Here is a 15,361-nt window from a genome sequence, read left to right on the forward strand (position 1 = left end):
TTTAGTTCTTCAGAAGATAGGGAAAAGAAAGGACTTAAAGAATGTGAGTGCAGAAGAGCGGATCGTGATACACTACTCGTGGAAAAAAGAAACTCCCTCTAATATTACTTTTGACCATGTTAGTGTTTTTAAGTCAATAATGTGTGTTGCGTCATTTTAGTGTATGTGATATGTAATTTGCTGCTGTGGAACTTTTAGAGGAATGTTAGATGAAAAATGGAAATAAGCAGAATGGGTATTTTCTGCTCTTAGTGACTGTTGCGAGAAAGTCTCCAGGAATTCGCAAATAAGGTGGGCTGCACGAGTTGCCGATGTTCCCACTGGCATCGTGTAGCTGCTTAAAGAGTCTGTAACGGTGAAACGTTGTAAGAAGTTGCCTCGGTAATACATTAGCGGCAGAACTGCCACTGCAGAGAACGCATGGTCGAGAGGACCTAAGCAAGAGGATTACTATGGCGTGGCCCCATGATGGTGTTATAAAACTTAGCGGAAAATGAGAACACATATACCAATTCTAAAAGACCGTTTTTAACAATACCAAGGCAGCCTGTCATTTTACAGCCGGAATTAGTACGCAAAGGATTTTTGATGGACGACAAGATACCTGAGCTGACTGAGGTCTAGTGTGTACATGCGTATCGCGACAGGACTGGAGGCGGCGCGGACACAGATGTGAGCGAGAACAGGCTTGGGCAAAGACCAGCCGTCCAGCCGACTTAACGGTGAGACACTGTACCACATCATCTGAATAAGACTGCCACTGGATGGAGAGTACCGTAAGACTTTCTGGTACAGGGGCGAATGTAATAACTGAGAAGTGAATGCCAAACCTCTGTGGAAGTATCCTGCTCGCAGTTTCAATGATAGACGGGAGAGGGACGCGCTATCACTTAAATATAGAGTGTCTAGGTTAAACATATAATAATATAAAATATAATAACTGGAAAGTAATTGAGATGTTTACTGACGGTATGTTTGTTCAAGTGTGGCATCTCATCCCCCCCCCCCCCCCCCACTCACACACATACACACTTAATACACCTCTATATGCGCACCTTTAGTGGCGCGATAGACATCTGATCTGTATTCCATTTCTCTTCAAGCGTTTTGCAGCGTATCGTAAGATCTGCGCAGCAGCCCGAATACGATAGCGCATATCTGGTAGATCACGAACTGATGTCTGGTACCCTAGATTCCTGATAAACCCCCATAAAAATCAGGTGGTCTAATGTCTGGACTTCTAATGGGCCAAGCAATCGATGAACTATCTATCCCAGTCCAGAGATCTGGGAACTCATGATCCAAGAAATTCATCCAGCGTTCACAAAATCTCGTTGAAAGATCACATCACGAGGAAGTTGTCACACAGCTTACAGCTCAAAAATGTCTACATACGTTGTTGCGTTAACAGTACGCTCCGCGAAGAAGAATGGGCCTATAATCCTCCTCGTCAATAATTCACATTCGCACTCAAACACTTGGTGGGGTGGTTAAGTTCCTCATGTGTAGCAATTGTGCATGTTTACCGTGCCGGAAGTGTGGAAAAGACGAAGACGAGAAATAGACGAAGTCGAGGAATGCCTGTCTGTCTGTATGGTCTCTGCGAATGTTCCTGTCGCGGCCTGTCGTAGGGCTTGATTTTGTGACAAAGCTGCAGTTTCTACCTACGTTGATGCAACCTTTTGTGCACCACAAAGTGTACTGTCGAATGAGGTAACTATAATTGCCTACTTTATTGTCAGATTGACCTACGAGGGCTACGGATTAATTCAACAGTAGCCTCTGAAACTGCGTGGGGCCCGATATCGAATGCAAACTCCCAGTTTTCCGAAGGATCGCAGCCCATACTCAAGCAAAAAACGGCATTGTACCAGAGTAACTGACTTCCCGAGAGAAAGCATACAGAACACTTTCTGTTGTGCGAGTAGGAGAGCTTCTGTAAAGTTTGGAAGGTAGGAGACGAGGTACTGGCAGAAGTAAAGCTGTGAGGACAGGGCGTGAGTCATGCTTGGGTAGCTCAGTTGGTACAGCACTTGCCCGCGAAAGGCAAAGGTCCCGAGTTCGAGTCTCGGTCCGACACACAGTTTTAATCTGCCAGAAGTTTCAATTGTTTGTATTATCAACGAATTTCATATGAACAAGCTGTGACCATAAAAACGGACAAAAGTGCACTGAGCGTGAGGGAAACCATAATAACAATTTGCACGGGATTTGCTGTACACGGACAGTTCATGCTTGGGCTTTCCCGCGCAACGGTTAGCCTCGGTGGTGAGGACTTGGGACGCCGCACTGGTGTTACCGGAATGTCGAGAAGTGCCTACGGAATTTTCGTGAATCCTCATGGAAATTCTACAGAACGGCCACTATTTCGTGTTTTATACAGGGTGTTACGAAAAGGTACGGCCAAACTTTCAGGAAACATTCCTCACACACAAAGAAAGAAAATATGTTATGTGGACATGTGTCCGGAAACGCTTACTTTCCATGTTAGAGCTCATTTTATTACTTCTCTTCAAATCACATTAATCATGGAATGGAAACACACAGCAAAAGAACGTACCAGCGTGACTTCAAACTCTTTGTTACAGGAAATGCTCAAAATGTCCTCCGCTAGCGAGGATACATGCATCCACCCTCCGTCGCATGGAATCCCTGATGCGCTGATGAAGCCCTGGAGAATGGCGTATTGTATCACAGCCGTCCACAATACGAGCACGAAGAGTCTCTACATTTGGTACCGGGGTTGCGTAGACAAGAGATTTCAAATGCCTCCATAAATGAAAGTCAAGAGGGTTGAGGCCAGGAGAGCGTGGAGGCCATAGAATTGGTCCGCCTCTACCAATCCATCGGTCACCGAATCTGTTGTTGAGAAGGGTTGTTGTACAGCAGCAACTTCTCTGACGCTGACATTAGGGTTATCCTCAAATGCACGAAGAATTGCCTCGTCCATTGCAGGTGTCCTCGTCGTTCTAGGTCTTCCCCAGTCGCGAGTCATAGGCTGGAATGTTCCCTAAGACGCCGATCAATTGCTTCGAACGTCTTCCTGTCGGGACACCTTCGTTCTGGAACTCTGTCTCGATACAAACGTACCGCGCCATGGATATTGCCCCGTGCTAATCCATACATCAAATGGGCATCTGCCAACTCCGTATCTGTAAACATTGCACTGACTGCAAAACCACGTTCGTGATGAACACTAACCTGTTGATGCTACGTACTGATGTGCTTGATGCTAGTACTGTAGAGCAATGAGTCGCATGCCAACACAAGCACCGAAGTCAACATTACCTTCCTTCAATTGGGCCAACTGGCGGTGAATCGAGGAAGTACAGTACATACTGACGAAACTAAAATGAGCTGTAACATGGAAATGAAGCGTTTCCGGTCATATGTCCACATAACATCTTTTCTTTATTTGTGTGTGAGGAATGTTTCCTGAAAGTTTGGCCATACCTTTTTGTAACACCCTGTATTGCAATTAACTTGCATAACTTTTCCAGGGAATGCTCATCTTTCATGGAAACGGCTGTTACCACACTTGTTGTGTATAAGTGCCTCATGTGCGAGCACGAAGAACATCGGGATTTTTTTATCGGCGCCTTCAGAGAGACCTTTGCACCCTATTCCACCTCCCCAACCCATGCTGTCAAGCCTGTTTTTACCCGAACACAATTGCCACACTCCCCAACCTCCTATTTTACCTTTCTTAATGCAAGAACGACCGAAAAACTTGTCTGTGTTTGGTTTCTTATTGAGGTAGGTCGATTTCTAGATGAGGCCCTTATTTTGTCTATGTGAGCGAGTTTGAACTCGAAGACCTCGCTCTTCCTTCCTGTTCAGCACGCGGACGTTTTACAAAATCGTCCGGCACTATTCTGGGGCATATTCGCCAAATGTGCGTCATCTCTCTCGTTCACAGTACTGATTGACAGTTAGTGTGATCGTTTGTACGATTAATCGTAATGATGTGGGGTGAATCATTTTACATTCACATTGCACATTCATATGTAAATATGGCTATATGCTGATTTACAAGGTTTTCAAATAGAGATGTGTGTTGGTAATTCTTACCCACCACCTTTTTCACATTACGAAAATAGAAATTCTACTGCGGAAAAGAAGGAACTGTCAAAGGGAAACTTTTGGTATGTTTTCAAATTTAACTTTGCTGTCTGTCAGACAATTTACATCAGTGGGTATATAATCAAAAATTTTGGTGGTAACATTGGGCTCCCCTTTTTGTGCTTAATGTGGAGTTTTGACTGTACTTTTCTCTTATAGTATTGTAATTACGAACGTTGTTGTTCCTTTCGAACTGCACTGGATTATTTACATCGAACTTCATGAGGGAATAAATATATTGTGCAGAAGTAGTCAAAATGCCAAACTCCTTTAAGGGATGTACGCAATGTCATCGTGGGTGAGTACCATATATTTTTCTTATATCACGTTTATGAGAAACGAAGGCATTCTTTCTTAAAGATGGATTACACAGAACATTATTTCCTGACTTATTGAGTAAAAATACGCGAAACATATCAATGTACTGATTTGTTTTTCCCCAAGATCTGCAACAATTCGAAATGCAAATGTAGCTGAACTTAATTGTGTTTTTTCCAGTTTAAATTCTCGTTAATATGAACACTTAAAATTTTGAAGTTTCCACTCTTGTTATTATTATTATTATTATTATTATTATTATTATTATTTCTTCACAAAGTGTTACACTCGCCACTGGTGTAGCTCCTTGAGAGGTGTGAACAGTTCTACGAAAACGAACCGAACCATTCTCAGAAGAGACAATACAGACAATACAAACAACTATACATGCCACAGAAAAATGACGTACTTTACACGGAAGTTTGGACATGAAACGTTGTAGTCGACAAGCCTGAAAATTATTGAGAAACCTTAAAGTGATCCTACAGTTTCTCTCTTAGGAGTGAGCAAAGTCACCTCTGATCAAATGTCACACCAGCTGTTTTTGAATGATAAAACCACAAAAGCATAAAAGTAACAAAACTCAAAAGATGTGAAGAGAAGAATGATCATCGTGGCAATCGATTCACAGTTGAAGAACTGAGAACTGCTGTTCATTGAATGAATCCTGAATTTGATGAACACTTGTGTTGCTAGAATGATAATCTCAAAGATCTGCCGCAAGAAAAACTAGTGCCCTTGCTTCAGTCAGGCAAAGAAGGAATAACACAAGAATTTCGGACCTGTACCACTTCTGTGTCATCTGTTTAAAGTTGTGGAGAGAATGATTTTAAAACGAATTTCTGAGACTGTCGACAGGAAGGTAAATAAAGGAGTCAGATTTCTGACCAGGGAAGACATGTACTAATCAGATACTTCATTTAATACAGAAAAAAAGGCTCTGAGCACTATGGGACTTAACATCTGAGGTCATCAGTCCCCTAGAACTTAGAATTACTTAAACCTAACTAACCTAAGGACATCACACACATCCATGCCCGAGGCAGGATTCGAACCTGTGACCGTAGCAGTCGCGTGGTTCCAGACTGAAGCGCCTAGAACCGCTCGGCCACCGCGGCCGCCATTCAATACAGCATATCGAAGAACGGTATGAAAGAAAGAAGATTACAGGAGTTGCCTTTACCAATCTTACGTTTGCTTATGAGACCGTAAATCGTAAGAAACTAAAGTAGAAGCTGTACGCAACAAAGGAATACCGACTGACTCAATTATTCAGTGTGTGTTGCATAACAGACGGAGAAAGCAGAAGAATGGCCTTCCCTCGGGAAGTGTGCTGCCTCTAATATTATATAACATATGTACCAATGATCAATCAACACTGGAACACGGTCCTTCATCTGCTGTCACAGCTCAGGGAACGACATTTGAAGAAGAAGAAGAATCCAAATTAAAATCTGCTCTCGAAGACCTTGTCCTGTACTTTGACGACAACCACTTGAAACTCATCCGGATAGTACTCAAGTTTGTGAGTTTCACGTACACAATAAGGAGGCGAGAAGTAAGATGAACATCGCTTAGAAAGGATGCAATCTAAATCACTGTGTCCAACCCCAAAGCCTAGGTTTAAAGTTTAGTCGTTCTTTACTGTCTCAACTACAATGTGCATACGCTTGAAAGAAGATAAGCATCAGGAACATTATCTGGGAAGTAACACCACATGGGCAGCGCATCGCAGCGTCCTCCACACATCCGCTCTTACTCTGTGTCTCACTGCTGAGTAGTACACCACACACTGCTCCAGTCTGAAGGAACTTCACACAAGCTAAACAAGTTGATGTGGCTCTTCATGACGCAGGCTGAATAGTCACGTGGTGTCTATGACCAACTCCAGCCCACAAGATCTTTCCACTCAAGGGGATAGCACCTCCGGGTGTAAGAAGAAAAAATAGTAGTAGAGAATAGAATACGCAAGAAACAGATCCAAGGCATCCATTGTTTGGAAATAATGCCTATCCATCACGAACTAAATCCAGAAAAAGCTTCCTGCTTACAACAGCACCATTTGCTAGTTCATCAGAAGTCCACGGTGTGGGGAGAAAAGTCTCCTGGAGGGTTATGGACAGCAAAATAGAAGCTACCATCAGATTGCCATCTCCAGTATTGGCCCATCAGACCCTCAACAGGTTGAGTACAGGGGTGACAAGGTGCAAGACTAATTTGAGGAAGCGGGCTATGTATGATGAATTCTGTGATGATGGGGCAAGGCAGGACTCTGTCACCTTGTTGACTTGCAGTAATCTGTGCGAACCCTGTGACATGGAAGACTTGTTTGTAACGAATGACTGTGCCATTTTGGCTGCTAAGCAATGGACTCATAAAAAGTGAAAATCTCTGTAACTGACAGTAGATTGTAGTTTTTGTTATGTTGTGTTCTAGTGTCCTTTCGACTCAGATAAATAAATAAATATCGCTGTATCTCTACATGAGCAGAACTGAATAAGTAGTGTCTTTTTGACGTTTGACTGTGGCCATTCGCATGAAACCAATTAATAATGCTTTCAAGAACATAATTTACCATTTCTTCTGTTGTTGAATGTAGGCTTGATTACAATCCTAGTGTCATCTGCAAAAAGAACTAATTCTGCTTGTTGTATATTAGGTCGAAGTTCGTTTACAAGTAAGAGAAACAATAGTGGACCTAAGATTGAGCCTCGTGGACCCCCATAAGTTTTAAAACCACATCTCGAAATTTGTATTATTGCCTCATTATCACATGCTCGGTTGCATGACAACGAATTGCTACTAGGCTGATAGTAGCATCATATGTTCAATGACAATCAGCAGAATTTTTTGATACTTTTGAGCTACTGAACGATGTACTATAAGTATTCCTATATAACAGCTGCTGACAATATGTTAGGTGCTCCAATAATTCATTTCGACCAATAAATTTGGAGTTACTTGAGCTTGTTTTATTTGTAAGTACACTTTGTACACCAGTGTCTACGTTTCTCAACAGTGTGTAACATTCAGAGAACTTGTGCAGAGATGCTACTCACCTAGTCTCTCCATCTTGCTCATACGAGCTGCGGTAGAAGCCGTCCAACCCCTCACGAACATCACCAACGAATTCCAGGACCAGAGTCAATCGGTCACCGGCAAAAACCTGCGACAAGAACAACAACAAAAAAATTAACTTACTCCGTAATCACCGGGAAGGAAGGCACGATAAGTGTAAAATCTGGCCGACCTGGTGGTCGTTAGAGGTAAAGAACAGCTTGAGGAAAACGACTAAAAGAGCACTTGTGGCGTATTTCAAGAGATCGGAGCATTTTCCCGAGGTCATATAAAGAAATCACAGGAAACCTAAATATAAATTATACCTAGTGATTAGTACCACGCTCTTCCAAGTTACGACCATAGCGTTTTAATGACTGTGTCATTTCTTTTGGTAACGATTATTAGGAAATTTCAACTTCAAAACACTGGCGTTTCGCTGTATTCTATTTGTGTGTCGCGCAGAACAGAGAGCGTCTACAGTTAAGAAACAGATTCATTTTTAGAATGAAAGTTACTGAGTTGAAACCTATTTTAAAGTTTATGAAGTACACTTACCTGTATCATTAAGGCTTAGGGTGATGTAAATTATTATTCTTGTGCTTCGTCACTCGAATTAATTTTCTTGCCAGATTGTAAGTCTCAGTTATGAATGTGATTTGTTTCATATATTTTAAGTAGGTGGTTCTTCAGAGTACGTGAATAGGGAAGACTTCACTTATTCGACGACTAAATCAAATCATACTAGTTCGCTAGGGTAAACCTCTGTCATCGTAGAATAAGATTACAATGGCTGGTACTATCAAGCAGTATAATTTGATTACGTTTACCATTATATGATAATACTATCGAAACTACTCACTGAATAAATAAAATCATATTGCAACTTCTCGGTGGTCAGCTCTTCTTTTTTCAAGTTTTTATGTAATTCTTGCACTTTTTATACATCTTTCTCTAGTTCGCAGTTTTTTTTTGTTGTAATTTAATGACTCATCGTGAGACTGGTTACCAGACGCTATTCGAAAGTTTTGTAGGACAAGACGCTGACAACGAAGTGGATGTTGTCGTGTGCAGTGAGCTTTCATGGTATTCATCACATATGATTAGTCTTTTTCTCATCATAACACCTAACACTTGCTCCTGTTGTCTAGTAGCGTCATGTATGAGACAATCTTCTTTATTTTTCTTCTTCTTCCCCTTCCTCATCTTTTCCCGTTTTCCAGTGGGCCTGCATTTGTTATATGCTATGAGTTACTGTCTTAATGGTAGTTGGTGTCCAGATGCCCTTCCCAACGCCGGAACTCCCCCCCCCCCCTCCCCACTCTCCCTCTCCTCACCACCTGGGGCGAATTTGAGTATCCCATCTGTTTACATCTAGAGTGAATCTCAAATTCAAGTGTGCGGACGTTTACCAGTTATTTGCTTAACGTGTAACTGAGGTAGGACGTGGGAACTAGCCTGGCATTATCATAGGTGGTTGTGGGAAACCTCCTATAAACTATAACCAGTCGTTAACCCACGAGGCGTATTCAGTACAGAACAGGATCTCCTTCTGCTGATTAGGGTTTCCCTTGTTTGTCCGTCTCATTACGTGAATGTGTTGGACCAATTGTTGTCCCATATTTTGGGTGGTCGTTTGGATAGTCGTTTCTACTTCGGTCGTCACGTGTAAAAATTTGAACTGGTTTCGCGGGATCCATCCTCTTCCAATCTCTTATTCTTGTCTTCATCCATTTAATATTTATTTTAAACTGATCCCTTATCTATACATTTGTTCTATGGTCCCACATGATCACTCCTTGGATAATACCTTCACTTCCCCTGCTGTTAACTCTTATCATATCGTTTCCGCTCTAGTTTCTTCTGCAAACGTCATAACAGAACGCCTCATTGTTTTCATATATTTTTATTTTGCCCTCTGTTGCCACAAATTTGTTTCTCCGTACAGTGTTTTGCAGGCATCCGCGGAATGGCTGCGCGGTTCGAGGCGCCATATCACGGATTGCGCGGCCTCTCCCGCCGGAGGTTCGAGTCCTCCCTCAGGCGTGGGTGTGTGTGTGTTGTTCTTAGCATAAGTTAGTGCAAGTTAGTTTAAACAGTGTGTAAGTCTAGGGAGCGATGACCTCAACAGTTTGGACCCTTAGGAATTCACACATATTTGAACACTTTTGCAGGCATCCAGCCACCCTTACTGCCTGTCACTTGGTTATTTGCTTTCGTGGTTAAGTCTTTATAGCTGATGGTAACAGTCGCTACACAATTAAAGCTCATCACTTATTCAGTTGACACATCATGTACTTCTAATTTGCATCTACAGATGTTTTTGATGATACCATACTCTTTGATATTTTAGATGAGATTTCCAGGCTATACTGCTTAGCTATTTTACTGAATTGGTGAAGTAACCAATGAAAATTATCCATATTATCTGCTATCAGTACAGCATCATCAGCATAATACACTGAAGCGCCAAATAAACTGGTACAAGCACGAGTAGTCAAATACAGAGATCAGTAAACAGGCAGAATACGGCGCTGCGGTCGGCAACGCCTATATAAGACAACAAGTATCTGCCGCAGTTGTTAGATCGGTTACTGCTGGTACAATGGCAAGTTATCAAGATTTAAGTGAGTTTGAATGTGTTGTTATATTCGAGCGATGGGGCACAACATCTATGAGGCAGCGGTGAAGTGGGAATTTTCCTGTACGACCACTTCAAGAGTCTATCGTGAATATCACGAATCTGGTAAAGATCAAATCTCCGACATCGCTGCGGCCGGAAAAAGATCCTGCAAGAATGGGACCAACGACGACTGAAGAGAACATTCAACACGACGGAAGTGCAACCCTTCTGCAAACTGCTGCAGATTTCAGTGCTGGGCCACCAGTAAGTGTCAGCTTCTGAAACATTCAACGGAACGTCATCGGTATGGGCTTTCGGAGCCGAAGGCCCACTTGTACACCCTTGAAGACTGCAAAACACACAGCTTTGCGTCTCGCATGGACACGTTAAAACCGACATTGGACTGTTGATGACTGGAAACATGTTTCCTGGTCGGACGAGTCTCGTTTCAAATTGTATCGAGCGGATCGACGTGTGCTGGTATGGAGACAACCCCTCGAATCCATGGACACTGCATGTTAGCAGGGGACTGTTCAAGCAGGTGGAGGCTCTGCAATAGTCTGGACCGTGTGAAGCTGGAGTGATATTTGACTCCTGATACGTCCTGTCTGATCACCTGCATCCACTCATGTCCATTGTGCTTTCCGGTGGCCTTGGGCAGTTCCAGGAGGACAATGCGACACACCACAGGTCTAGAATTGCTACAGAGTGGCTCCAGGAAGACTCTTCTGAGTTTAAACACTTCCGCGGGGCATCTTGTCACGGTCTGCGGCTCCCCCCACCCCCACCCCCCCATCGGAGGTTCGAGTTCTCCCTCGGGCATGGATGTGTGTGTTGTCCATAGCGTAAGTTAGTTTAAGTTAGATTAAGCAGTGTGTAAGCTTAGGAGCTTAGGGACCGATGACCTAAGCAGTTTGGTCCCATAAGATCTAACCACAAATTAAAATTAAACACTTCCGCTGGTCACCAAACTCCTCAGACATGAACATTATTGAGCATATATGGGGTGCCTTGCAACGTGCTGTTCAGAAGAGATCTCCACTCTCTCGTTCTCTTGCGGATTTATGGACAGCTCTGCACGATTCAAGGTGTCAATTCCCTCCAGCACTACTTCAGGCATTAGTCGGGATCATGTCACGTAGTGTTGCGGCACTTCTGCGTGCTCGCGGGGGCCCTACGCATATTAGGCACGTGTACCAGGTTCTTAGGCTCTTCAATGTATATAATAGCTACACTTTACATTCTGATTTCTCTATTACGACATCGATGATAAGGCCTATTATTAAACTGGATTGGGCTTCATGACTTTCCTTGCCTGATTCCTTCAGCTATTATAATTTCAGCTGTCAATCACTCGTGCGTTTTAATTATCATTGCAGTACCTGTATACAACTATCTTCTATGATTTTGACCATACCCTTTGACACTGTTTTGCCTATTAAGACGTGAGGTATATCATTTTTTCCAATCCAACCAATGGCTTTTGACTAGTCAAGAAAACACTGATAGGCTGGACTATTATACATCTCCATCAGTACTCTGCGTGCCACCTGACACTGTGTCGCGTAGGGTACTTCTGGTATCACTAGCTGATCCCCCCTTCCCAGATTAAGTCGCGAATGGCAAGTGGGACGAATGATTGTCGGTAAACCTCAGTATTTCCTCAAAATTCTCTAATCTTCTCGTTGTGATGATTTAGCGAGATTTTAAATAAGAGTTATTAAACTCTATGGATTTCCCCACAATCTGTCTTAGCACGTAAATAGCATCTGTTGTGCTTCTGTTTTCCCTGAAACCTTGTTGTTCTTCTTTCACTTCTATGTCATTCTCTGAAGTGTCTCTAATTAGTGATGTTAACAGTTTTAAGATGGTATCTAGTAGGGCAATTCCCTGCTAATTATCTAATAGTTTTTTATCTTCCTTTTCATACATCGCAGTTGCAATGCTTTCATGCTGTTATATTGTTAAATAAAGTACTAAGTTATTGATGTAGTTCTTGCCCACGGATCTTATTAATTCATTAAATCTGGCGCCTGGCCATGGAGATTTTCTGTTTTTAAGTTTTTATTACAGTGCATATTTCGTCCATTGAGAAGTCTATTTGATTGTTATTGTTGTACACGCCAGCTTGCTCGGTGTTGCAAACGCCCGACTGTGCATTGGCGCTCGAGCCACAGGTAAGCCGGTTCGAATCCTGGTGGGGGAAGAAATTTTTACTGCTAGTGTTTGGCCGGTAGGGGGAGTAGAGGTGGTGGCGTGAAGTTTCTTATCACCAGGCGTTGGGCCAACATCCTGGTTTAAATGCCTAACTCCTCCGCAGTGTCTCATGAAGTGAGAGTATATGGCCTAGATGATGATCCGTCCGCCGGATGGGGACAAGGCGCCCCCCCCCCCCCCCCCACCCCTATGGTTCTATTCGAGAGGAGTAGACTATGTGCTGGCACCGGGTTTCAGCCTCTCCCTTCTCTCCAGCATGAACATGACACTACACAAACACACACACACGTTACAGTGATCTACACTTAACAGATGCACGTACGCACACCAGTCTCATACTTCAAAAAGGAAAGTTGCCAGCGTGCGCGAAGGATAGGGAAAAAAATTCCAATTAGGCGGCTGAACCTGCCCTTCGGGGTCTTCCAGCAATTAATGCTGTACGATTTTGCTTCACTTTGTCATCTACATCTACAACTACATCTACATGACTACTCTGCAACTCACATTTAAGTGCTTGGCTGAGGGTTCATCGAACCACAATCATACTATCTCCCTACCATTCCACTCCCGAAAAGCGCGCGGAAAAAACGAACACCTAAACCTTTCTGTTCGAGCTCTGATTTCTATTATTTTATTTTGATGATCATTCCTACCTATGTAGGTTGGGCTCAACAAAATATTTTCGCATTCGGAAGAGAAAGTTGGTGACTGAAATTTCGTAAATAGATCTCGCCGCGACGAAAAACGTCTTTGCTTTAATGACTTCCATCCCAACTCGCGTATCATATCTGCCACACTCTCTCCCCTATTACGCGATAATACAAAACGAGCTGCCCTTTTTTGCACCCTTTCGATGTCCTCCGTCAACCCCACCTGGTAAGGATCCCACACCACGCAGCAATATTCTAACAGAGGACGAACGAGTGTAGTGTAAGCTGTCTCTTTAGTGGACTTGTTGCATCTTCTATGTGTCCTGCCAATGAAACGCAACCTTTGGCTCGCCTTCCCCACAATATTATCTATGTGGTCTTTTCAACTGAAGTTGTTCGTAATTTTAACACCCAGGTACTTAGTTGAATTGACAGCCTTGAGAATTGTACTATTTATCGAGTAATCGAATTCCAACGGATTTCTTTTGGAACTCATGTGGATCACCTCACACTTTTCGTTATTTAGCGTCAACTGCCACCTGCCACACCATGCAGCAATCTTTTCTAAATCGCTTTGCAACTGATACTGGTCTTTGGATGACCTTACTAGACGGTAAATTACAGCATCATCTGCGAACAACCTAAGAGAACTGCTCAGATTGTCACCCAGGTCATTTATATAGATCAGGAACAGCGGAGCTCCCAGGACGCTTCCCTGGGGAACACCTGATATCACTTCAGTTTTACTCTATTATTTGCCGTCTATTACTACGAACTGTGACCTTCCTGACAGGAAATCACGAATCCAGTCGCACGACTGAGACGATACCCCATAGGCCCGCAGCTTGATTAGATGTCGCTTGTGAGGAACGGTGTCAAAAGCTTTCCGAAAATCCAGAAATACGGAATCAACCTGAGATCCCCTGTCGATAGCGGCTATTACTTCGTGCGAATAAAGAGTTAGCTGCGTTGCACAAGAACGATTTTTTCTGAAACCATGCTGATTACGTATCAATAGATCGTTCCCTTCGAGGTGATTCATAATGTTTGAATACAGTATATGCTCCAAAACCCTACTGTAAACCGACGTCAATGATATAGGTCTGTAGTTCGATGGATTACTCCTACTACCCTTCTTAAACACTGGTGCGACCTGCGCAATTTTCCAATCTGTAGGTACAGATCTATCGGTGAGCGAGCGGTTGTATATAATTGCTAAGTAGGGAGCTATTGTATCAGCGTAATCTGAAAGGAACCTAATCGGTATACAATATGGACCTGAAGACTTACCCATATCAAGCGATTTGAGTTGCTTCGCAACCCCTAAGGTATCTACTTCTAAGAAACTCATGCTAGCAGCTGTTCGTGTTTCAAATTCTGGAATATTCTATTCGTCTTCCCTGGTGAAGGAATTTCGGAAAACTGCGTTCAGTAACTCCGCTTTAGCGGCACAGTCGTCGGTAACAGTACCATCGGCACTGCGCAGCGAAGGTATTGACTGCGTCTTGCCGCTCGGTACTTTACATACGACCAGAATTTCTTCGGATTTTCTATCAAATTTCGAGACAATGTTTCGTTGTGGAACCTATTAAAGGCATCTCGCATTGAAGTCCGTGCCAAATTTCGCGCGTCTGTAAATTTTAGCCAATCTTCGGGATTTCGCGTTCTTCTGAACTTCGCATGCTTTTTCCGTTGCCTCTGCAACAGCGTTCGGACCTGATTTGTGTACCATGTGTACCATGGGATCAGTTCCATCTCGTACCAATTTATGAGGTATGAATTTCTCAATTGCTGTTGCTACTATATCTTTGAATTTGAGCCACATCTCGTCTACATTTGCGTAGTCAGTTCGGAAGGAATGGAGATTGTCTCTTAGGAAGGCTTCTAGTGACACTTTATCCGCTTTTTTAAATATAATTATTTTGCGTTTGTTTCTGGTGGATTTGCAAGAAACGGTATTGAGCCTAGCTACAACGACCCTGTGATCACTAATCCCTGTATCAGTCATGATGCTCTCTATTAGCTCTGGATTGTTGGTGGCTAAGAGGTCAATTCGCGTGGGTTCGTGAACTAACTGCTCGAAATAATTTTCGGAGAAAGCATTTAGGACAATCTCGGAAGATGTTTTCTGCCTACCACCGGTTTTGAACAAGTATTTTTGCCAACATGTCGAAGGAAGGTTGAAGTCCCCACCAACTATAACCGTATGAATGGGGTATTTATTTGTTACGAGACTCAAATTTTCTCTGAACTGTTCAGCAACTATATCATCGGAGTCTGGGGGTCGGTAGAAGGAGTTAATTATTAACTTAGTTCGGCTGTTAAGTATAACCTCCACCCATACCAATTCGCACGGAGTATCTACTTCGACTTC

The 15,361-nt window shown here is 43.0% G+C and overlaps 1 protein-coding gene across 1 annotated transcript in view; it reads right to left on the reverse strand.

Annotated features, from left to right (window-relative positions):
* Positions 1 to 8,064, reverse strand: part of LOC124788710 (aminopeptidase N-like) — a 69,175-nt gene extending 61,111 nt beyond the window's left edge. The window contains exons 1-2 of the mRNA XM_047255990.1: positions 8,056 to 8,064; positions 7,500 to 7,606 (exon numbers count right to left, since the gene is read on the reverse strand). Coding sequence (XP_047111946.1) covers positions 7,500 to 7,606; positions 8,056 to 8,064 — 116 coding nt within the window. The remainder of the gene's footprint in view (positions 1 to 7,499; positions 7,607 to 8,055) is intronic.
* Between the last annotated feature and the right edge of the window lie 7,297 nt (positions 8,065 to 15,361).

This window comes from Schistocerca piceifrons, chromosome 3, assembly GCF_021461385.2.
Source record: "Schistocerca piceifrons isolate TAMUIC-IGC-003096 chromosome 3, iqSchPice1.1, whole genome shotgun sequence".
Classification (NCBI taxonomy): Eukaryota; Metazoa; Arthropoda; class Insecta; order Orthoptera; family Acrididae; genus Schistocerca; species Schistocerca piceifrons.